General features: G+C 38.7%; 1 protein-coding gene across 1 annotated transcript in view; it reads left to right on the forward strand.

Annotated features, from left to right (window-relative positions):
• NRXN3 (neurexin 3) overlaps positions 1–25,410 on the forward strand; it is a 1,484,332-nt gene that overhangs the window by 1,329,870 nt on the left and 129,052 nt on the right. Inside the window, 2 exon segments of the mRNA XM_045201758.2 lie at positions 8,781–8,870; positions 14,114–14,421. Coding sequence (XP_045057693.2) covers positions 8,781–8,870; positions 14,114–14,421 — 398 coding nt within the window.

A 25,410-nucleotide genomic window follows, 5' to 3' on the forward strand; every position in this document is an offset into this window, starting at 1 on the left:
TTGAGTGGCCCTGAATTAAGGTGTCTGATGAGCTGAAGTCACGATATCAACTTGAGCTTCTGTTGTATCAAGGCTCATTGAGGCCTGGGGGGGCTGCTGGCCTCAGTTGCTTGATATGTAGGTCTTTCTGTGGGGCTTTTAAGTGTCCTTATGCTATAACACCAGCTTCCCAGAGTGAGCTGATGACAGAGAGAAAGAAAGAGAGAGACAGAGACAGAGAGGGAGAGGAAATGAAAAGGGAAAAGAGGAAGTCACAGGGCCTTTTTTGATCTAAAATCACACACGGTCACTTCCACTGTAATCTATTCTTTAGAATTAAGTCACCAAGTCCAGCCCACATTCAAGGTTGGCAAATCACACTTACAGAGAGGAGTTTCAAGGAATTTTTTAAAACTTTTTAAAGCCACCGCATAATCATCCTATTTTGTAAATTTTTCAGGGTCTGGAATGAATGCACAAAAGATATGCTTATCAAATTGTCAGATGACACAAAGCTAAGAATGATATCTTCTAAAAGAAACAAAAGACCTACAATTAAGCATTTTCTTATCACATTGGAATGCTGTTATGAAACAAAAAAGACTAAATTTAATAGGATGTAATTAAAGGCCTGCTTTGAAGTTCATAAATTGTATTGCATGAATGCAGTATGGCCCAAATTCTCAGGAAAGCAATTTAATTGGAAACTATCTTGAGTTTTAAAAACAAGCTTAATATGTGAATATGTGACTTGCCTGTGATATGGTTATTTGTACAACTGTTGTAAACCATTATGATAACCAGGTCAAGGGTGAGTGGTATGCTGATGCGGATCCTGGCCCATGGGATCAGTGCGTTGTGGCTGAGACCAGACAAATTCACATGGACTACCGAGTCCTGTGGAGGAAAAAGGACAGCAGGGCCACTCTCTCAAGACCAGAGCCCCTGGACCCTTGCCTTGACAGGTTTTTATTGCTTTTCTGGGCACATTACATTGAGGATGGTCCTCATTTACTATGCACAGGTTCACTTTAGGCAGTTACAGAAAACAAAGGAGAGGATGTTGCTAATTACATAAAAAAGGAAGGATGTTTGCAAATATAAAGGGGAAAGTGGTTAAACTGGTTACACTGTCCTTGGAAAGTTGAGCATAGATTTTAGGAAGTTACTTTAAAGATCTGCAGTAAACATTTGCTGCCTCAGTTCAGGGTGGGGGAGTTTTAGCAAAAGCAAGCCTCATAGCAGCCTAGGTACAATGCAGGCCTGATTCCCCACGGGAAAACCTATCCGTGGGCGTGGGTCCTATGTGCTGGACCTCGCTCCCCACTGGCCTTTCTGAGTGGGAGCTGGGCCCACAACACGCAGAACTGTCTCCTATAGTAAGCAATACAAAGATTGTTATTTTTAGATCCCCATAATATATTTATCTGTAGGCATGAGTTTCAGGGTTAGTCTAAAGGACCTGTAATTTATATACACCAAGGATTCCATAACATCTAAACAGAAAAAACTATAGCAAAAGTTTATTATAGCATCAGAGATGTTGATATTCATTTCATCTTCCTATTCATGAGGATGAAAGTGTTCCTATTTTTTGTCCATTGGGATTGCCTTCCCAAAATTCCTCTCTCTCCTCTGAGCCTGATAGGGACACCACACATATATATTTGAATGAACAAAATTGTTTAAACAAATATTTTAGTGTTCTGGCTTTTAAAATGTCGAGTTTGATATCCTCTGATTGAGAAGAATGAGAGGAAAGGGGAATGGGGAATGAGGGGAGCAAGGTAGCTACAGAAAAATGAAGGAGACCAACAAGACTGAAGAGGAACTGAGGGTCACTCAGAGGGTGACCAAGCAGGAATGCATGGCTCACGGGGAAGAGGGAACTCCCAAATAACATGGTGGCTTTTGCAACAAGGAGGAAATAAGCAATAAGAAGAAGGTCACTTGTGGGAATCTTGAAGGGATCCTATGTCAAAGAGCTGAAGACTGAACATTAAGGCTCTATATTGAAAAGGAAATTTAAAAAGATTTGACACTAAAAATTGTGCAGTAAAATAATTCTTGTTAAGTTTGCCTTCTTACTAAGTTTCACCCTTGTGAATCAAGTATTGTTATCACAATAGTAATAAATCATATGTTGAGCACTTATTTTGTGCCAAACTGTGCAAACTGCTTCATGTACATTTATTTCTCAGGTAACTCTCACAACCCTATGTTGAAATTATTATTATAATCTTTATTTTATATATAGAAGAAGCTAAAGCTTAAAGAGACATCAACACAGATATGTAAAATGTTTACCAGAAAGGAACAAGACAAAATCCAGAGGGTGAAATTGACTAGGCTAACTTCAAGGCATTTTTTGAAATAATTATAAAAGGAAAATAGTGACAACATTTGAGGAAAGAAAGCAAATCATATAGTCTGTTTATGTTTTGTTAATTTATAGCATGTCGTTTCTTAACATGGCTCTTAATAGATGCTAGATAGACCTATCATACCAAAGAAAGTTTCCTTAGATATTACTAAGAAATATTCTCTTGAACTATGAAAGCAAATAAAGATACTGCAGTCACCTGGACCTTGCTCTTTAAATCTTTCTAGGAGCGGAAACTATCCTTTTTTGATGAAGATAAGTGAGGAGGAACTTCAAGAGCAATGAGCTTTAGGAAGAAAGTTGAAAATGGCTTCAAAATACAGGGAAAGGATAGGGATGGGTGATGGATGTTCTAACTTGCATCAAGCCTCGTGGTCTTCAGTATAACATTTGAACAGAAATGGCACTGTGATTTAGATCTGAGATATGAAGAAGTTTAATGGTAACATGTTTGCACACAAATTCACTGCATCCAGTCTTGACAAAGGTCCAAGAACAGGGACCCAATCCCTTGGCTAGCTGGACGAAAAGCACCAGGGTTACATCTCTGGTGTGGTTCCCATTCTCATCCTCTAGCCCATCCAGTATTCACACAGGAGGACTGAATGTGTACAGGGATATCAGTGAAAGAAAATAGGCAGAAACCGGAGTTCAATGGAGACTTTAAGACTGGAAGGGTTCTGGAGGGTTCTTCTCTTTACTGTTTACTGGGAGAAAGAGCTTCTATTATGCAGCCTTAGACACATGTTAGGGAAAAATCCTGAGAATTAAAATAAATCAAAGACTCCTTATTTGTAGCCTCTTGCTACTCCCCAAGTTAAATCCTTGCCTGGATTATAATGTTTAATTTGTATAAAGTCTAGAAATATAGGCATTATTATCTTCATTATTTTTGAACAATTGAAGAAACTGGGGCATCTGGATTAAGTAAATTGCCCAAGTTTATAGAACCTGTGAATGTCTAGTGTAAGATTGCATCCAAAGTGTGTCTGACTTCACAGCCACTGCTCTTTTCCCTCATGTCTGAGCCGTCTCTGCTTGGCAGATTAATACCGTGACTTTGATATAGGAAGGAAATGATAATATGTCTGTCCATGTAGATTGTCTATTTGTGAACATATCCAGAAGACATGGAACAGTGAGCTTCATCAGCCATGTCTCGGTATGCCTGGGCGATCCACACTGCTTTCCAGGGGCAGTCATCTCCTGACTCCCAAAGGCTGGTTCTCCCTGGCTCCCAGAACCACTTAAGTGAGTCTGGAGAAGCTCCCTTACTTAATAATGCCCTTGTACTCTGCATCTATTAATTTACTTCCCCTAGCTGATCAGTTTTCTGCTCCAAGAGATTAATTTCTTTACCTTGGCACACTAAAGGATCAAGGCTCACAACATAAATAGTTTTGGTTTTTTTTTTCTTTAGCCCCAAAGGTGTGTTGAGGATTAATGAAATGGTGCTTATAATTGCATTTTGAGCTCCATGGTCTAAAGGCACTTTATAAATATAAGATATTAGTTCTTTGTTGAGGTCCATCCATCACTTGCAAGTGGCCAAACATTCTAGGTGCCCTTTGGGTAGTATACTAACCTCCTTTTCTGACTCGAAGAGCGTTTGTCTGGGTCAGTGCCAGGAATAAGACCAGAGCCAAGCTCAGAGAGTTTCCGCAGTCCCTTTCCTTTAGTATCTTATATTTGCTTTGAAACTCACAAATTGTTCTTTGTGGAGAGAGGCATTGTAAAACCTCTGAAAATTTCTACTACTTAAACCTACTCACATTGATTTTCTTTTGCCTCTGGCTCCAATATATAATATTTATCCTCTGACTGTTCATTAGACCCATACTCATTGTTTTTTTTTTTTATTTTATTTTAGTGTCAACAAAGCAGTAAAGAAAACTTTCCTTCTTTTATTCCAGGACTCAAACCAAAATACAGAAATACCTCTGGCATTAAGTTTACAAAAATTAATGTTATTACTATATTCCTTTTAGCATGCCCACGTGTTTGACAGTATTTCAGATGGTATTAACAGTCTACCTGCGAGAAAGCATTTTCTGCCAGCCTGGTGCAAATTGCCAGAACCTTTAATCCACCCTTCCTCAACTTTGCAGCAGTATATCATTACCAGAGGCTGGACCTAGAAATCACAACTGTCAATGCCGGAATTGTTCTTTTACTTTCAATGGGTTTACAAACCCACTTGGTTTTGGAAATGGGATTAGCTGAATATATTTCAGAAGACACGGACATATAAAAAGCAACACTGAGGGGATTGAGGAGATATTTTTAATGCTTTCTTTTCTGTGATCAGTTGATCTTTAAATGACAAACGTTGTGGGCATACGTGGAACCTTACCACCTTTTCTTTTGAATGGGGATCTGATAAAGTTCTGAGAGGATGGAAGCATACCAGGGAACCAATGTGCTTTTGTTATTCCATTAGGAAAGAGTTGAATCATATCAATGACAATAGTTTAAATAAATTGACTGTTTTTTAGGTCCCAGGTTTTGCATATGCTCTATTTATTATCCTATGCCAAACCCTATGGTGAATTGGGAAATGGGGAAACTGAGGCTCAGTGACAAGGTCACACAGCTAGTAAATGACATAGTCAGAACTCAAAGCCAAGTATGTCTCTAAAGCCCATGGTCTTAGCTCCTATGCTGTATTGATTATGTTCTTAAGAAAAATCAGTGTAGTGTCTAATGAATAGAATTTATGTTTGGACAAATAGAGTGTAAAAATGTTGTTATAAAAGCTATTTTCCTTGTTATACGAGAGTTTTCTCTCGTTCAGTTCTTCAATTGAGAGAATTTCCCTTCTTTGGGACTGTCAACAAATTACAGATTTTCTTTTGGGACCATAAGGAGATACTGATGTATTAAGAACTATTCAAGGATCAACTTGATTTCCTTGTCTTATCTTCTTATGTTCTCTTTTCATTTTATCCCAAGTGGGTTCCCCCAAGTGCAAGAAACATGAAATTTGTCTGCGTAACTGTGGGAGCTACGTGTATGAACCAGTTGGGCCTTGATAATCTCACCTCCGAGTAGTCCGTCTGCTCTTTACAATTCTTATAATTCAACAGTGCATGTTGTATGTGTCTCCAGGAGTTGAAACACGTGATAATAGAATCAGTAGCACAAGTGCAAATAACCATAGGAGGCCAATGATATAATAATATCAATATCTGATCAAAATTAGATGGGGATACACACACATTTACTTTAAGTAGAATAAAATGTAACTAATATCTTTTCTAAAATTCAGTTCTACATAGGTGAATGTCAGACCCATATAAGTAATTTAAGAATTCTCAATTTGAGATCTCTTTGTGCAACTTAAAGATTTCTCAGAACGGTTGAGCACTGAACCCATTACATTTTTTGTCTAATTAGTAAATCACACATGCCTCTTCTCAGTGACTTTAGGACATTACTATTCATAAGGCCCCCCTTTCTTGAGGATAGTGTCACTTTCTGTTGAAGAATGGTCTTCACTCTTTGTTAAATTTTCTCATCGGTTGCTATATGATGTGTACAACTGAATGTTATTAAGGATTTAATATGAATGTATATGAATTTGATGAGGCTTACTCAGCTTTTGGAGTAGTTCTCGTGTATGACTTCTTATATTTAGAAGGTTATTTGCTCTTCAATCATTCTAGCAAATGGGGCTCGGGGCAAATGAACTCATTCTTATGCACATGTTTCTAAAACAGTTCTCTCTAATGTTTGAGATAAATTAAAATAAAAACCAACAAGAACATGAAAAGAGACTAAGAACAATGTTAATGTGGCAATTTAAACCAATTTGGTTTTCCAAATGACCTTCCATCTTTCACGGCTTTTAACGGTATTCAAGATCACTATCCTTAGTGACAGATACTATCAATCTGGTGTGGAAAACTTAAAACTCTTTTCTAAATGTCTTTAAAGCTGAGGTGGAGAAGAACGACTCTCTCGCTTTCACTTTTTGAAGGGTATAATGTTGAATTGTGGCTATGCTGTCCTCCCACATACCATTTATTGATTGCCTAACATCATTTCTCCTTTTTCTAAGCCTATCCCATGTCCCCAAATGATTACTCATGGAGCTTTATTTTAAAAAGGGAATGGATAGAGAGGAGGAGCAAGTGCCCTATGTATTTGGAGAAAGTAAATCAATGCAGCTTCTTAATTCATTAACTTGGTGCATATAGAACTCTGATAATTTGGAACTTTGGTTACTTATTCTTTTTCCCTGAATGTTACTAAGCATATTTAGCTTTATATCTGCTATTGACTTCACTAATCCACTGCACAGGAAGTAGAACAAAGATTATTAATATACTTAATGTTGTAGCCAGCAGTGACAGTTACAAAAAACACAAAGTAATGGAATATATTCAAGATAAATCTGGCACAACCCATTTGCCATTTCTGAGTATACTGTTCTGTCATGGCTAAAACTTGGAAGAAGTCAAAGCTTATGAACATGGCTTCCTTTGGGATGTTTATCTGCTTTAGGGTAAGATTGTAAGTTATAGATATATATTCTTTGCAAAAAAAGTGCTCCTTTTCTATGAAGACATGAAACTTTACCCATGGTTTAATGGATTATTTTGGGTTAATAGGCTGCTGAGTACTCGGATCTACCAGGGAGGATCATCATAATAATGTATCTCTAATCAGTAGCTATATTACAAAATACAACTAACTTCTTTCACTCTGGCCTTATTGAAACACCAAGAAATTAAATTGCCTTTTAATTTTTTTCTCTTAGCGTGCACCCCTCTTTTTTATGTGTGACAAATAATACTTTGAGGAAATTTTTAAAATTATACACTCTAATCTAATATTGTTTATTATTCTATCCATTCATTGCATTTTATCCTTTGATATGTCAATATATTATGCTTTATGCCACCATTCAGGGTCCCATAATGTAGGCTGGAAACAGATCCGTACTTGCCTCTTTCATGGGTTTTAGTTGTTGTTTTATTCCGGGGAGAAAATAATTATTCATTCATAGGAGAAATGAACAGGGAACCTTGCAGACATGTCTGAACATTGCCACGCTTTTCCCATCCTACCCCTCATGGAAGGCAGGTGTCTGTTTCCTCACAGGTGGACTCTGCCAGTAATAACTTCTATGTGGAGATGGCCCTAAGGTTGAAATGCCATGGCAAGCTTCTGTGCACTTGGCCTGATGATATACTGAGTTCTAATATTCTTTCTGGCTTTTAAGACATTTTTTGTAAACGGTTTCCAAGCCACCTGTTTTGAGATTTTGATTTCACTTTTAATGTTGGTAATTTAGAATGGGATTCCCTAAGTTCTAATATAGGGCTGTGAGTCAAAAGTAATGGATTAGAATTCAGTAGTTTCTGCTTGATAACTCTGAGGTTGGTTGACGAGATACAACAGTTCCCAAAGCACAGTTTCATTATTTTGTGATTTGAAGCATATTCCTTAGGGGTATGTTTCCACAACACCATTCTCCAGTTCTGTTCTAATTATAGAAACCATCCGGGGTTGGTAACGGTTACAAAATGAAGAAGAAAGCATACCAGCAGTTAAATGCATTATGTTTGAGGTTTGAAACTAATTAGATATTTCATGCATGGGAGAAGTGTCCCTGACAGGGTTTACGAATGGGTGCTTGTTCAGGAAGGACCTTTCACAGGAAGATAAGTGAGAAAGAAGGAAAGATAAAGGTAAATATGTAAAGCCTATATTTATTAGTAGTAATAAAGCATAGGTGTTCAAAATCTGTAGATGCTATTTACAGATACACAGATATGGACAACAGTATAGAGACATCAAGAGCCATGTGCAATGCTGTACCTACTTAACCTAGGTGATGGGATGCGGGGGCCTCCTTCATGGAATAAGGAGACTCCCTTGATCATCAAAGCTTAAACTGTCTACTTTGTCTCCCCTGTGGCAGAAGGTAGAGCAGCTACAGACACTTGAGTGTAGAATAGGGGATACATGACCCATGCTTCTGGTATCCCTTACCAGCCTCAAGCAGGCATGACTAAGACACCGAGGGTCCCCTCCCTCATTATGAAGCAGATCTGCCAGGTGAAGTACTGAGAGCTCAGGGAGATCCTCTTGCCTCCATTGGCCCAATTAAGATGTACCTGGGGTGAGGTGGAAAAGGGTGAAGGTAACCCATTGCCGTAAATGGCCAAACCCCTTACCGATTCCCATCCCATGCCACATTTTCGACATGTGATGGAGTACCGCATAGCCAAGACCAACTTGAGGTCAAACCTGTCAATCAAGGTCAGAGTGACTTCAACTCCACCTCTACTAAAGCTAAATTGATATCTATCTCTAAAAACTTCATAAAACAAACCAACAAAATAGGATGTTTTTTAATGGTTTATTGACTTTGCAGATTGTTCTTTAAGCTGTTTTTTAAACTTTAAAGGCAACACTGATAATGAACGCTTCCAAATGGTAAAACAGAAAATCCCCTTCAAATATAACCGGCCCGTAGAGGAGTGGCTGCAGGAAAAAGGTAACCGTCATTAAAACTTTCATTTTAAATTCATTTGATTCTAAACCCTCGTTTTTAAAGCCTGCAAATAAATGTTCCTTAAATGATAATCGCCTGCTGCATAAATGACTGTTTTAATTTTCATTATAATTTGTGTCAGCTTCCACCTGCCATATGTTGATAAATCATGCTATAATACATTGCCATTAAAATATAGTTAAAGGGACTAACATCTCGTCTGCTATCAGCGTGACAACCACAAACAAAAAACTCCAGGAACCTCTAAAAGAGAAATGTATTATTGCAAGTTAACCACTGCATGACATTCTTTGTTAATTTATTTTAAATTACCTCTTATACCAACGCTTTCTAAAGAAATTTCAAAGTATTTTTTAAACTACATCTTGAGGCTGTTTTGGCTTTACTATCCATAGCCTGGTTCACACACACACACACACACACACACACACAAGCACACACACAAATCATAGATTCTTGTAACTTAAACTGCTTAAAACAAATGTTATAAGGGGAGCAATTTTTAAAAATATTTGCTTATAAACAAAGAAAAGAAAGAGAAAGATGAGTTTTGCCTCTAGATTCCAGCTTGCAGAGGCAAACGTATTTCCTAAGTGGTTCATTGTGTCCTGATTACTGACCAGAACTAAACACAGGAACAAACCTCTTTTGCACTTTGGTTGTGTGATACCCTTGTATAATTGATAGTTATGCAACCAAAGTGTAAGTGCTTAGGACGATGAGTTGGAAAATGAAAGGCTCATGAGAGGCAAAACAGCGGTTTGGATTTGCTGGAGAAAACCACCACGTGGCTAATAAAAGAGGGCCGCGGTTATACCTAATGGTAGCATTTTCTGTGTGCCTTCTATGTGTTGGGGTGTAAACTACAGTCCTTCATGAAGAAAAGTTTCTATCTTTAAGAAGCTATTTATTCTGTTCTTATCTGAGCCCGTAGAAGCTTCTCTTGTCTCAAGACCTTAAGTGAAATTTTAAAATATATAGGGATTCCATTGAGTTATATATAAAAAGTAATTGGGTACGTTAGTATACAACTTAAAAAAAACAAAGGACTACTACAGTTTTGAAGGGTGAAAACAGTCACACCTTTAACCACAGAAAATCCTTGCTGAGTTTTAACTGTTTGCCCTGTTTTAACGTATGTGGTCTAATTAAGAATAAATTAAGAATAACTCTAAAAAGCAAATAATTTTGTCTAGTAATCACTAGCTTATAAAGTCCCTTTAACATTTAAATATGATATTGCCTCACTTTTTAAAAAGGAAATGAAAATTAGATGCATGTCTGAGTCTCATGTGCCTGAGAGAATTTTTTGTTTCTTTCAATTTTATGTTAATAATATTTTATTTTACTTCATTGCCTTTTGAAGTCTCAGTTTAATAGCATGCCAGGCGTTTTCATTTGTATAAACCATTATAAAGTTATTAGTAGGCTTTTAGCTTTCCTTACAATAGCATTGTTATCAGTTGGTTCTCATATAAAAGGATGCTTTCAAACACAAAAAATTGAGGGGCTGGCACAGGGACTGGGCGGTTCAGGTGGGATGGGGAGAAGCATTCTAGTTTCCTAATCAAATATGTACGAGTTTATATATGTGCATGTGATATTGAAATGAATTATTTGCAAATTGGAAGGTTTCTTCCTCTACACTATTTTAACTGAAATTACGTGTTTTGTAATTTGGGTGAGTAACATCTATTCATTCTGTCGCTTTACCCCTTCCTCTGTCTAGCTAACTTTTCCTTCAAAAGAAATGGAAGATACATACCAAAGCAAAACAAAACAAAACAAAACAAGCCGTGTAAAGATAACTAGTGAAATAGGGTAAAGGCAGAAGGGTGACTAGGCAGATGTGTCAGGAAGTACTTGAACTGCCTCTTGGCAGTGATTTCTGTCATTGGGGAAGAGGTCTCGGGCACAGCCTCCCCCAGTCTGTTTTCTGGCTGTCTACTATTGACTTACTTCCTGACCTTAGACAATCCACTTACCTCTCTATATCTCAGATTTCCCATCAGAGGAGAGGATAAATAATACTGCCTGTCCCCCAGGGGTGTTCTGAGGTTTAATTAATTAGTCTTTTGCAACACTGACTGGAGACATGCAAAGATTTCACTTGAGCAGTAGGTGAACTTGATGTCTAGATGAGGTAATAATTAATGAGTTCCAAGAGCATGGACACCCAAAGCAAAACAAAAAGTAACCTGTTACGAGTTCTGTACTTGTGCTATAACCACTTTTTATTATTGATAATAGAACAATTCTCAAATTGGGATATAAATATAGATATCATGATTACACATACACAAATCATTGATCATAATGAGACAATGAGACTGGCACTGATTTGGAGAAAGCTTGGGCAAATGATAACACTTTTCATCAGTCCTACTCTCTTTCAGAGTGAGAGTGTAATGATGGGTCTTTCTTGCTTGTTCACTTACTCCTGCTTAGCTGAGAAAGATAAATTGATCAGAGGAAGAGATAGGAAACTGAGATTATCCCACTCTTACTTTGGTGATGACCAGTCTTATTACTAACCACCTAATCCAAGGCTAGGAAAGGGACTTGGAATTCAATAAAAGAATATCTAGCAAGTAATAGACCATAAAAGAGAGGAGCAAACAAAACTTTGAATATTTCCTATGGCATGATGGAGAATTGAAACATTGACATCCTTTTCCCTGTTTTACCCAACCAGTGTCTTAATCTCAAGAACTGATTAGTCAGATCTTTCTGAGAAAGCAGCGATCACCAGAAGTGGAGCAGTGGCTTAATCTTTCAGCCCAGGAAATGTCTTTCCTTTCTCCATGCTTGGGTCGGTCTTGAACAAACTAAGGCCACTTTATGGAGTGAACTATGACAACTGGAATAAAAGAGATATATAACTTCTAGCCAGTGTAATTCCTGCTGCATTTCAATCCTCCTTGACCCTCTTTGTATTTGTAAGCATTGGCAGAATAATATATATCACCAGGAAAATTGAAGGGACCATTATGGATATGAAATACTTCCAGGAATATTCAAAACAGTATCATGATCTAACTATAATCACAGTCATTGACTGATGATCATCAGTACTGTACTAAATGCAAAAAAAGGAGATGAGTAAACATTATGGCCAACAGTTGTATGAATGGAAGCTGTGGCTTGGTATTGGGGCTGTTTGAGTTCAGGTACTGAATTTTAGTCCTAGGAATCTCCTATTATGCACCTTGTTCTTATTTATTAGCTTAAGCTGCCCCAAATGCCTATGTGAGGTTGAGGGCATATTTATTCTGCCTTTCCATCATTGCATTTCCTTTGTAGTAAGCTTAGGCCTCTTGGGAAAAGTTGCCAAAAGTAAATAAATAAGCAGTAAAGATGAGCTCCAGTGCTATTGTGCTTTAAACTTTGTGCTGAGTGTTGTATGAGAAATGAGAGGCCAAAACACAGCAATGATGTATATGCACAGGGCCCTGAAAGAATTAGTGGGAAAATAGTGGAAATCTGTTAGATCTATTTCGATTGCAGCCTTAGGATCTGGGAAACTCTGTTCCCATTAAGGCCAGCAGATGGCATTTACATGCTCCAGATATTTTTATAGAGTGCAGATCCTTTTCACTATAACAAAATTCTCTGACCAACTCCTCATACTGCAGTACTCAAAGATTCCCAAGGCATATTATTTATAAATCATATTGACTGATATGCCCTCAAGAGTTACTCAGTGAGTAGAGTTGACTCTTGAATAAAGAGTTCCCTCTGCGCAGATGTGTTTTCCTCTTCCTGCCTCTTCCATTTCATCCATTATGACACATTGAGAAGGTATTCCACGTTATACACCAGAAATGCAAGGATAGAACTAATCAGAATATATAGACTTAAAAGACCATGTAACGGTGTTAGAGGTTAAGAGCTCAAATATCACAGTTAGTTTCTATTCATATTAGAGATCGTGGAGCAAAATCAATCTTTTAAAAATATACTCCCTTTTATTAAGCAGGTGAGAATAACAGCATTGATTGTTCTCAGTCATTTATAGCTAAAATATTTCAGAGGATTAGATTAAGAATGAGTGGAGCATTGTTTGATCACTGACTAAACTGGAGAAAAAGTTGAAAAAAGTGTATTTAATTCCATTAGTAAGTTTTTCCCCCTTCTCTATATAAAAAAGCATAAGGGAGTAATCTGGAGAAATAATAGCATAGAAAGTTTACAAAGCTATTTGGTTTTCTTCTGGGAAAGATCTAGATGTAATTGGGAAGAAGATACTTTGAGTTACACTATTCTAAACTCTATTCTGCCATGATTTCATTCTGAGAATTTTCTACTCACCAAAGTATAAATGGTTCTTCAAGTAAGGTGAGCTACTGATATTCTTCAACCCATTAACATATCTCGATATCATTTTAATAACTTTTATGTATTGCTTCTTTTTACCAATACCCATCCCCCCTTGTAAAATACATTGATTTGGAATGACACCCTCTTCTTCCCCCCACCCCAGGAGCATTATCAATGCCCACTTATTTTTCATATTTTAGGGAGAGATTTAGTTTGTGACTATAATCTCCTCACCTCAACATTAATAGAGATAAGAATTTATTTGTCATGATGTTAATTAAACAGCAAGTATTGATAGAATATTATGTACTATAATGATTCCTAGGAAATATGGTGTTTGGTTACTAAATATTCATTTTTATAAGTATGCAATGAATACAAATCTCTTAATTGGAATTCAATTTAATTTCAGTTAATTTAATATAATCATCAGACCTAGTTTTTAAACTCAGTGTTCTGAGTGCCTCACAAAGTTTTTCTTTTCCATATATAACTCTTTTTAGTTGTTGTAATGTTACTTTGTAGGTTACAAATCAGTGCAATAGGTATTTTTAATTTATTGTTATCATCAACTAATTTAGGGGTTTCTTTCTGTTGTCTACAACTACTTAACTGAGAAGACTGCAGTGCTATTCATCACTGAGCCAAGGTTCTCTCTCCTTCCTCACAATAAAGGAATAGAGACTCTATTACTCAGATTATCTAGGACATTCAGCTAGACAGTGGAAGAGATAAACACAGTGAAATGTTACTTGCCAATATCTGCATTGAACTCTTATTATCTAATTTTCTCCCCTTCAATTACTCAAGGAAACCTATTTTTATACCTGGTTCATTCAGACCAGGCAAGTCAAAAAGAGAAAAATGTATAGAAATAATGATGTTTCCTCCACCCAACCCACTAGGCCGGCAGTTAACCATCTTCAACACCCAGGCGCAAATAGCCATTGGTGGAAAGGACAAAGGACGCCTCTTCCAAGGCCAGCTCTCTGGGCTCTATTATGATGGTTTGAAAGTACTGAACATGGCGGCTGAGAACAACCCCAATATTAAAATCAATGGAAGTGTCCGGCTGGTGGGAGAAGTCCCATCAATTCTGGGAACAACACAGACGACTGCCATGCCACCAGAAATGTCCACAACTGTCATGGAAACCACCACCACAATGGCTACCACCACAACCCGCAAGAATCGCTCAACAGCCAGCATTCAGGTAAGCCTTTCTCCAACTGTTAATTGATTTTGCTTTTTTGTCTTTGAGACATTGTTCTTATGGTCAGGGCTGTTACATAGTGAGAGAGTCTGAATTACTATGCTTACAGGAAGGATGCCTGCAGATACTCATAGTAATAAGACCCAGGAATGGAGAAAGACAAAATCCCTGCTGAAGAAGTTACAAAATCTCATGTGCATTCATGGGTTATTATTCCTATATTTATTATTCAAAATGAGCAACGCACAACACCCTTAGTATAAAATGCTCTTTCCTCTTATTTTATTACCTTTCTTTTCAATAACAAAAAGAAAAAAAGGAGAAAGGAAAATTTGTTATCACAGGAAAGACTATATCCTATTTCAATTCTGTGCACATCTACTCAGTGGCTTTGCTGGAACATGAGTTGTTCATATGTGAAGCCAATGGGTAGCATTAAATCAAGGGCAATTGAAGCTACAGGTTCAACTAATCCTGATTAAATGCAGTCTTTATATTTGATATTCAGTGTTGATTAATTACATGTTATTTTTTGTCCATGCTGTTTCCTTTATATTTGACCAAGATCCTAATTGCATTAGAAAATTTGAAGTTCTGAATTTAGCTATCTAGGAAATCCTTATTTTGTGGTAATGTTTTTTGTTTTTTTTTCTCCCTTAAAAGTAATTATACTCAAGCTAAAACTTAATGCTTTGCTGACTCCCTTGGCATTTCATAAATCTAGTTAGTAGGGGGTAGAAGGTTAATCGAATTATTAGCCTTAAATGCTCTGACATAAAATAAGACGTTCCAATTGCTTGTGGGGAAATTACCCCTAGCCTAGTTAGTGTTTGTAGAAAATTCAGCAGAAACCAGTACTTTCCTTTCCGTTTCTTAGTTTTAAGACATTATCCAGGGACTCAATGGAGTCTTTAATACCACCCTTCCATTGACTTCAGGGGGCATTTTAAACTTAAAGCCCATAATCAATAAACCCCCACATGTTCTCATTCTCCTGAACTAAGTGTATGTGAATTAGGTAAAGGTAAATACATTGTCTTCCTCTTTCCTTTTATTTGAGCAAAAATGTCCAGACAGCTCTTCCATGACCCCACGGGCATGATTTCAAGCTGCACGCACTGTTGATATTATCAGGCCCATTTTACGTTTCAGAAAGGCTACAAGAACCTGGTTAGCATAACAGTCTCATAGTTCCACGTGCTGTTTCATGCATACCTATACAGATGCTCAAAAAAATAGCTTTTTCTCTGATATTAAAGCAATAACTCTTGACACTTCACTCTACTCACTGCAAAGAAGATAAAAGGCAATAGATATTTCTATTATGACTCTCTATAGCTCAAGAGCCGATCTATTTATTGTGGGTGAAAGCATAGTTCTGTCTGCACAGGTCTTGGCAGACTTGTTTTGTTTCTGTCAGACTACATTCCACTAACTCTGTGGGAAGCAGAGGAGAAAATGGCTTTTTCTTCATAGCAATGGCTGGTCCTATAGTCTCTTTCAAGGCCAAATTGTCACTGACCTTAGGAGGATTTAATGATACACCAGATCCAGGGACTAAGCCATGGTAATTACTGGTTTTTGGCTCTCCCTCTTTCAGCAGAGGCATAAATGGGAGCAGATTGGGTGAGAAATCCCACATGGTGAGAGAGCCAGAGCTTCTGGAGAAATGTAGGGTACAAAGTGCCAAAGTCTTGCCAGTGATCATGACCCTAAATATCATAGAACCTGCTCTCATTTTGGAGGACATGGGCAGCTGGAAGATGCCCTGTACCAGCCTCCTGTCTGGTGTGTGTTTCTTTTCCTCTGAGTCCAGTAATAATTGGATTACATCTACATGTTTTCCCTTTTGCTTCCACCAAGGCTATAAAAATGAGTTGTAAATCTGTTGATGCTTTTTGTTTTTAAAGGTGTGTAAATACATGCTCTTGGAGGAAAGCCAATGGACTAGCAGAATTGAATTAGACTGAGATGAGGTATAAAAAAAGCCCCATGTTCTTTGAAAGACTAGCTAGGGGAAATAACTTTATTCCAATGGTTTTAGATATTTTTGTTCTTGCCAAGAAGCCATAAGAATTCTGTCGTGGCCTCTTTCAAAACTCAATGGCCTGCCTTGTCTGCAAGCCTATTCTGATTTCAAGCACATTCTATAGACTGCATCAAGCCTATTGTAGACTTTGGATGAAGGAGATCCATCTCAGAAGCTCTAGTACGCCCTGTGTAACCTAGTGAATTTTCCTGGATAAAGTGGACCCATAAAGCTTTGATCTCCAGGCAATACTTCAGAAAGGGGAAAAAGGAATCGGCAAAGACTGAATTTCACATTCATCAGGCTCATCACTCACTTTTCTCAACAATACTCTGTTCTGTCCCCCTTTGCTCTGATAACATTGATGGAGCAGGATTGTCCTAAAATGAAGCTCTCCCAAGAGAAATAGAATAAGGATGTGAATTGGAAAGTATAAAAACCTGGTTGTTCGAAAATCCACTGGTTCCTTCTTAAAACGTATGTTAAGAAAACATAATTTGAGTAATTTGTTTCTCATAGGCCTTGGATAGTGTTGATTTTCAATCAAAAGAAAGCTGCAAAGTGCTGTCAGTGCCACCATTAACTGTGTCAATGGGAACAAAAAGTTTTTGAATTGATATGGCTCTCCTGTGAGCGCTGCAAGCCCTGGGAGGAGCTAGTGCTTTGCCCCTTCTGATAATGCTGTTTGGTATTATCAGAAGACGTGTGGATTTCATGGTCTCTGTTGAATTACTAACATCCATGGTTCCCAAGCATCAGGTCTTCACCCTATTTAAGAAGGATGTCTCTAGGTGCTCCCTGAGTAAGAAAAATAATAACGATAATAAGATAGAGAAAGCAGGTGGCTGGATGATAATTCTCAAGTAAGAGTCTGGCACTGAGAAGGTGCTCAAGTAAGTACTTTTGGAATAAATCAGAAAACAAGATAGGCTTTATTACGTACCTCATCATCATCCAACAGCTACAAGTGGCATGGCTTGTGGAAGGTTTTCCCTCCAGAATGATCAGTGTGCTTTAGACAATCCCCCACCCCCCGTCAGTGGTAAGGCTACAGCAGAGTGATTAGATGGATGTACTCGGAATCAGATGTGCCTGGGTTTAAAATCTAGTTTGTTTGGTATTTTTTCATATGCCTAGCTGTCCCTGGGCAAATCATGTAACCTCTAGTTAACTACAGCTGTGAAACCAACTTTCCCATTACACTTAGTGTCTGTCTCACAATTTGGGGGGTCAGAATTTGGGCAGGGCTCAGCAAGGCAATTTTTCTGCCCTACGTGTAGTTGACTGGAGTTGCTCAGTGTCTGCTCTAATCTGGAAGGTCTGATGTCACTCACATGCCTTGTGCCTTTGCTTGGGTGGATGAATGGGAAACACTGTACTCAGCTGGGTCTATTTCCCTCTCCATGTAGTCTCCATGACTTTCCGTGTGGTTTCTCAGTAGGACATCTTCCATGGAGGCCCAGAGCTCCCAGAGAGAGTTTTCTAGGAAATAGGAAGCAGAGATTGCCAGTTTCTTAAAGTCTGGGCCTAGAGATTGTCATAGTGTCATGTCCATCATCTCTACTGCTCAAAGCATTCACAGACATTTCTCAATTTCTTGGAAGGAAGCAGAAGCCTCATTTCTCAATGGGGGGAGTAGCAAGAATTTGCACCCAACCTAAGTTTACCACATTGTAAAATTGCAGGAGTAAGGCCTGGGAAAAAAGCACTACTAGTTCTTATAGCATGTGGTGTTGTGAGGATAACTAAATTAATATAAATTAAATATTTACAACAAGCATATCATGAAAAGTAAGACTGAACGTGTTTTAAACCTATCATGATATTCTATATCCAATATCTGGTATGCGCGTCAATACCCTTGCAAGCAAGAATCTACCTCAGGAAATGGGGTTGTCTGTATTGATTGGTGTATCTCTAGTTTGGAGTGGAGTTTTGCAGGGATAGGGATTTGAAGGAGGGTTAGAGTTTGAAGGCTGAAATTAGTGCTAGCAAATAAAAGTCTCTAAGATCTCAAGTCTCTGATGGCCCATTACCCATCTTTAACTTTCTCTTCCATTTTCAAAAAAAGCTGGAGTTCTATGGGTCTTGGAGATTATGTTCTGCTATGAAATATGTCTACCCACACATATTTTCAGGGTTACAAAGAAGAGGAATTCACGATCTTTGTCATCAGGGAGCTTACAAGCTAGAGAGGACAAGAAGGCTTGACATGATCTGTCAATATGAGGAAGTGACTTACAAATGGTGATGAGTACAATTGGCTACATGGTGAGAAGAACAAATCCCAGGTGGTTGAATGTCAGGAGCTAAATTGTCAAAGTCAGAAATGATAATTCCTGGTGGAGATAGCCAAGTCCAACTAGAACAGCGAGAGAGCAGAAGAGGGATTTGTGAAAGACGAGAGATCCAGGTTCTGGGAGTCTTGGCCTGAACCTGTGCCCACCCCTTGCCACCCCGCAAAATGGGAGAGAACTGGATTGGGTTCCCATTGGGTCTTAACACCAGGGATGCCCAACAACTGGGCAGGCATTTCTTTTATATTACAGCTGTTCCCAAAATCTGTGGGTTACTATCATGGCACTGATAGGTCAGCTTCTAAAATAGAAAAATTTAACTCAGTCTACACTCAAATTCCTTTTTCTTATATAGTAAAGAAGGCAAAAGTGAGAAACAAGAGTCTTTTAGTGATAACTTTCAGCCATCAAGACCAGAATGTTCCTGTGATAGAGAAAAGGGCCCAAAGGAAACAGTTTCGAGAATAATGTGTGTTCTCTGACCTGAAGCCTCCAGACCAATTTGTTCTCATGAAAGAAAGAACTCATATATTCTGCGCAAATCACCATTTGGAGTCATTTATAAGCTATTAACAGGACACTGATCGTGACCATTTGTTTGTGTGTGTGTTGGGCACTGATAAAGTCACTTTGACATTGGCCAGTGCTGCCTAGAAAATCACCTCAGCCTGGGTCAGAACTATCCTAATAGACAGTAGAAATGAAAGACTTGAGAACTTTGTGCAATTTGATTCTTATCTCAAACTCATAAATTTGGTGGTCGAATTGAACTACCTTTAAAAATTCCAGAAGGAAGCCAAAAATTGTCAAGCTTTGTAACACTACCTGTATGGAAAGTCCTCTGCCGGTCTGCTTTCAGTCTGGGGCTGAGGATAGTAAGAAGCACACTCCAGCCTTGATACTGATGATTGCAAAACAAAACAAAGCAAGACTTTTTGTTACAAAGTTGATCCTTCAGGCTGCACATTCCAGGTAGAGTGCCAGTGTGTTGAAGGGGAGAGTGCACTATAGCCAGAATGTCTGCATTGGGCTTAGCTGTGTTCTTCCAGTTACTTGGGTGTGCATCTCTGGGTAGGTTGCTTAGCTTCTCTAAACCTTTGTTTCATTATCTGTAAAATAAGAACAACAGTATCTTTTCCCTAGACTTGTTGTGAGGAATAAACATGACCATGTGTGGTTTTTCCCATGAGTTTTCACTAAGTGCTAAAGAGAGACATTAGGAAACCACGTCAACCCAAGAGACTCTTCCAGAATTCACAGAACTTCATAGAACTTAGCTTTCCTGTGTATGGTTGGATAAGTACAAGAAGAACAATTTTGTCTACACCCACACAAATGCACAATATTCCAAAACTTCCTCTCAGGGTCCAAGATTGGACCAGATCCCTGAACTTACCAATTAGACGTGATTTCCGTGGGAGATTCTTTTATTTTCTAAATTGACTTTGCTGAACAGTTATCATACACAGGGTGAAGCATGTGCAACTGCCATTTTTGAAGAGCAGACTGGTCAAATATCAGCAAGTTCATATGATTTGACTAAACAAATAAGTCTCCCATTTTACATCATGTTGCTATCAATGAATGGTATGTTGACACTTTGACTAGAACACTGAATTTTCCCAAGGTTCTCTGAGTAATCAAACTGTCTTGACTTGAGATACAAAATAAATCTACCTTATCCCAAATACCACACTCTAATGGGATATAGACCATGTTGTATCAGGAACAGTTCTACTTACCCAGAGAATTATCCCCTCTGGGCACCTCCATCAATTCCCTGACGCCATCAGCTTCATAGAAATGGGACAAGGAGTTCACAGAGTTTTCAGTCCCTTGCTTTTACCATTAAACAACAGAACCTCCAGGGGGAGTTTATTTTTAGGATCAGGGCTCAACTAATATTGATCAACAGCCTTATACAATGTGCGGCTCCAGGGCGTGTTCCTTTCTGCCATGCCTCATAACTGGGGAAGGCACTGACGCTTTGTCAGAATAATCAGACTTCCGCTGCCCGCTAAGAAATATCTTGTCTCCTCCTTACCCTCACACAGGTACTTTCTCTTCCCCTCTCAGAGAATAATTTTGGGAAAAGGAAATTGGACTGTAATTTACTCATTACCTGGTAAGACTCTTCAGTGACATTTTCTCTCTGGAGTTTCACTGTTCTTTAAAAAAAGAATTTAAAAAAGGAGCTTGATGTGTTTACTTCGACTTCCAAGTTGACAGTACAAATAAGCCAGGGAAGAGAATGCAGTGTGGTTTCTTTTCATCCCCTCCACACTACTTTAATTTGGGTGGACGAGATCAGCATTTCCCACAGCTGAGTTTAGCCGCTTCAACAGGGTCCTCTGAGAAGGTCCTTGTTCAGACAGGCTGGAAATCTGCAAGTTGCTTGGGGAAGCTGCGAATCTACCCTTCTAATTGGGTTGTAGTACTTCTAGGGTGGAATTCCCACCAGAACTACTGATCAAGTGCTGGATCTTATTTTGAGCCACCTGAACAGCTGGGAGGAAAGTGGAGTCAGCTCTTGGCTACTCACCATGGAGGCCCACAAATACTTTTAGAGGTCTGCAAATATTTTTAGAGCTCCCAGTGTTTTCTCCAGTCACCTCACAGACTCCTTGGCTAAGTCTAAAGCCAAAGTTCTTACCATGGACTATATGGATCTTCTCTTCACTATCTCTCTGTGCTAGTTTCAAGCATACTGATTTAGGTACACAGGTCTTCTGAACTTCCTTAAATGTAGGACCAGGACAAGGAAGAGGTAAGTAACATAGGTTACACAATTGCAGAGTCCAATCCTGTCTGTATATAAGTGTCGATGTTTTTTTAATCACAGATTTTTTGCATTGATATTGATTTTTAAATACTGCAATAAAATATTATTTATATTGATAACTGAGTTTTGGGGCACCCTCCTCGATGTTACTTACACCTTAGGTAAGTGCCTCATTAGTCCCAATCCTGATTGAATATATCAAGTAAGTCTGTATCTTTTCACTGCTATTCCCTCTGCCTGAAGCAGCTATTTTCAGGACTTACTCCCTAACTTTATCCAGGTTTCTGCCTTGCAGAGAGACCCTCCCCAACCATGCTTTATAAAACAGCTCTCTCTATCACTTCCTGCTTTGTTGTTCCTCATAGCAGTTACCCATACCTGACATTTTATCACATATTTATTGGTTTATTGTTGCTATTTACTAGAATGTGAGATCTAGGATGGCATGATCTTTGTGTCAAACTATAAGAGCACAGTAGCGCAGAATACACCCTAGTTGATATTGGTCAAAACAAATGAATGAGCAGCTATCCACCAGCACCTTCTCAGGGAGAACACACCCCTCTGAATACTCACAGGTTGAATCTCACTTCCAAGCATCCTGGCCCCCAGAGGCCTGCTCTGTGGTGGAGCTTTCCAGTGGGGATAGTCATCAGCATGGTTTGGCTGCTCTTGAATCCTGGCCTTAAGAATAAGGAGTTCCAGAGATGGCTCCTTGTCTCTGCTGGGGCAGGTAGTTCTAGTTGGCTTCTGGTCCTTAACTCACTTTCCTTAGGAGTTATTTATCATCATAGTTGCAAGGGCTGCTTCTAGCACTGAGAGCTTTCAAAGCACTTTTGGAAATGCTATATCATCAATTTTTCTCTGTATTTTTTCTCTTTATTCCTTTCCCAAATTGCTTAATTCTTAATTTTCCTGAAGCCTACCTTTAAATATAAGCAAATAAAATTATTTTTTATGGCCTACTGCTTCTATCTACTGGTGTGGATAGGAAACTATCTTGAGGCTCATTTACCTGGTCATACATGTGTTGGTAGGTTGGTGGGAGTCTTCTACCTGCCTTCATTTATGTCTTTTGTTTTTCTCTCATGGGCGAGCATGTTGTGTGAACCCATTTACTCCTGGTCACAATCCTATGATTCAGCTGGCTCTGTAGTTTCCTATTTTCTTCATGATCTTTTGACAGAACATGATGGAAGATATTCTGAGAAACTACTAGACTGAGAGCAGGAGTAATCTCTGTGTGGTTCCTCATTCTACCTTCAGGGCCTAGAACAGTGCCTGACACAAAGTGGGGCTCAATAAATGTTTGTTAAAGAAAAGAAAAACTGTACTGAGTACATGCAGGCTGATCTGCCGAGGGGTCAACATTATTCATGTCCAAGGTAGACAAAGACAGCTGTGAGAAAGCAGCCTGGGGTGAGGGAAAGAGCGCAGCAAAGCAGGCATTGGGAGACTTCACTCATGGATCCAGAAGTGGTTAAAATCATGACTGTAAACAGACCTTCATTTACCAGATGTGGGATTTTGGCTAAATTGCTTTTTGGAGCTCAGTTTTATCTGAAATCCAGAGAATAAAACACCAATTTCATGGATAGGTTAAGATAATATAAGCCCAGGGTTTAAATTGGTGTGACCTAATGAATGGTTATTGTTATTGTTGTTGCTATTGTATTGTTTCAGGTTAGATTCTAATCTAGGTCTCCTTAGCACCTAAATTTAATTTTTTATTTAGTTGCTAATTAGTCATTTGACCTTGGACATGGCAACTAGCTTCTGTGGGTCTCCATGCTTTCCTCATCTAATGAGTGTAAGAGTAGATCCATATTATGCCTGATATATTTGTCATTCTAAGCAGTAGCTAACGAGGTGCCTTTCACATATAATGACAATCAAATAGATGTATAAATGAATTAGAAGGGAGGAAAGAGAAGGAAAGTTGAGGAGAGACGAGATGAGAGCAAGTAGAAATACTTTGTAATTATGTCACTGTAAGAACTATTTGCCCGTTTCATGGATGGGATGTCTAAGGTTGAGAGAAGTGGACAGAATCTCTTTGATCTAATTAAAATAATGAGTTCTTTATATATCTCCATTCTTGCTGAAAGCTGTCAGAAGGGATTTCACAATGACCATCTCTATGTAGAAGATAAACTACTTAATAAATGTCTCTTGAATCATCGAAAAGAATCAATGATTCCAGTTTAAACTGAGGACCAAGAATTGATTCCATTTTTTTTCTTAAAATACATCTTTTTCTTTCTATTTATATACAACGGGGAAATGACTTGCAGCAGCAATCATTGCTAGCCAGGCTTCAAGATGGATTTTCCATTCTGTCTCTGACAGGGCGGCGGTAGGAGGGGTGGGATGTGCTTTCATACCTTTCTAGTGCGTGTTTGAATGATTGTAAAAATTAGAAACACAGTAAGGCTGTTATGATAGCCCTGCTTTTTGAAACCTTCTAATTAATGCCTTGGATTGTCTAGAGAGTTTGTTCTGTTAGCTAAATGGAGAAGGTAAGATTCTCCTTGTTTTTTCCCCCTTCATCCGGGGATGAAGTGGCTGCAGAAGTAAATGCACGCCGTATCTGTGGTGGCTAGCCATTCCTTGAGGGAATTACTTGGACTTGCATCTACAGTGCAGCCCCTTCTGTCTTTCATTCCATCTGATGGTGTGTTGGGGGGGGGGAGAGAGAGAGAAGGAGGGAGGGAAGCCAGAGGGAGGGGGCTTGAGAGAGAGAAAGATCATGTGTATTTGCATGTATTATCTAAAATGGTGCCTCTTAAACCGTGATATGTATAGAGATCACCTGGATGACTTCATTAAAGCACAGATTGCGAATTGTGATTTGGTTCTCAGGGAGGGCCTGAGATTGTGCATTTTCAGCAACTCCTAGATGATGTCATGCTGCATTAAGTGACCTCCTTTTATGGAACAGTTCCTGCTGAGTAGCTGTAGCATCTGTTTACCTATCTCTTCCAAATGGTCTCCCCAAATTTAGTGCAGGGCTCTTCAAGACAGGAAATCTTGTTAATCCAAAGCATTACGTAAGTGAAAGAGGAGATATCCAACTGAAGATTTGCAAAGAAAAATGTATCCCATCAGACAGTCCTGGTTCTGGTTCCACTTTTCCCTTCATCCTTTCCCTTACCCTGCTGCATACCCCAGGGACAGATGGGGAAAATTAGGTAGAATTTAACTTGTCATAACATTTATCCCCCTTTTTGAGAGGTGACTTCCAATGAAAGCAGAAGGATGTGAATGATTTTAATTCCCAGTAACAATGGGGAACCAGTCCAGACCATCTTGAGCAGTATAAATATATAAAATGACAGATTTTTCTCCTCTCCTTCCACTTCCTCCTCCCAGATACCGAGAGAGACACATATCCATGCACCACGACTCACACTATAATGCACCATGAAATTTCACCCAGCCTTTATCTCAGAGCTGCTGTTCTGATGATTAATGCCCACTGGCTGGGATGCTATTCTGCTGAAGAAAGACAAGGAGAGAGGAAGACACATGAAATATATCCCCGAGGCCATTTCTCATTATTATTATTATTATCATTATTAGTTCTTACTGCCGTATCTATCCTGTTAGAGAATGCTTGATCTATTGGCAAGGGGAAGGGGATGACATTTAAAAGCAGATTTCAGAGCAAGGACAAAGATAGGAACAGGCACTTTTTTACTAAACAGAACTGACCTGGATGGGGTTTTGTTTTTGTTGTCATATATTTTTGCTTGTTGGTTTGTTTTATTATATGTGTCGTTTTCATTTTAAAGCCAATTATAATAGATGCTTCCTTCTGTGTCCTCTGTGCCCCTCCATGCATTTATTTTTCATGTGTTCTTTTGTCTTTATTGAGCCTC

This window comes from Desmodus rotundus, chromosome 7 (assembly GCF_022682495.2).
Source record: "Desmodus rotundus isolate HL8 chromosome 7, HLdesRot8A.1, whole genome shotgun sequence".
NCBI lineage: Eukaryota > Metazoa > Chordata > Mammalia > Chiroptera > Phyllostomidae > Desmodus > Desmodus rotundus.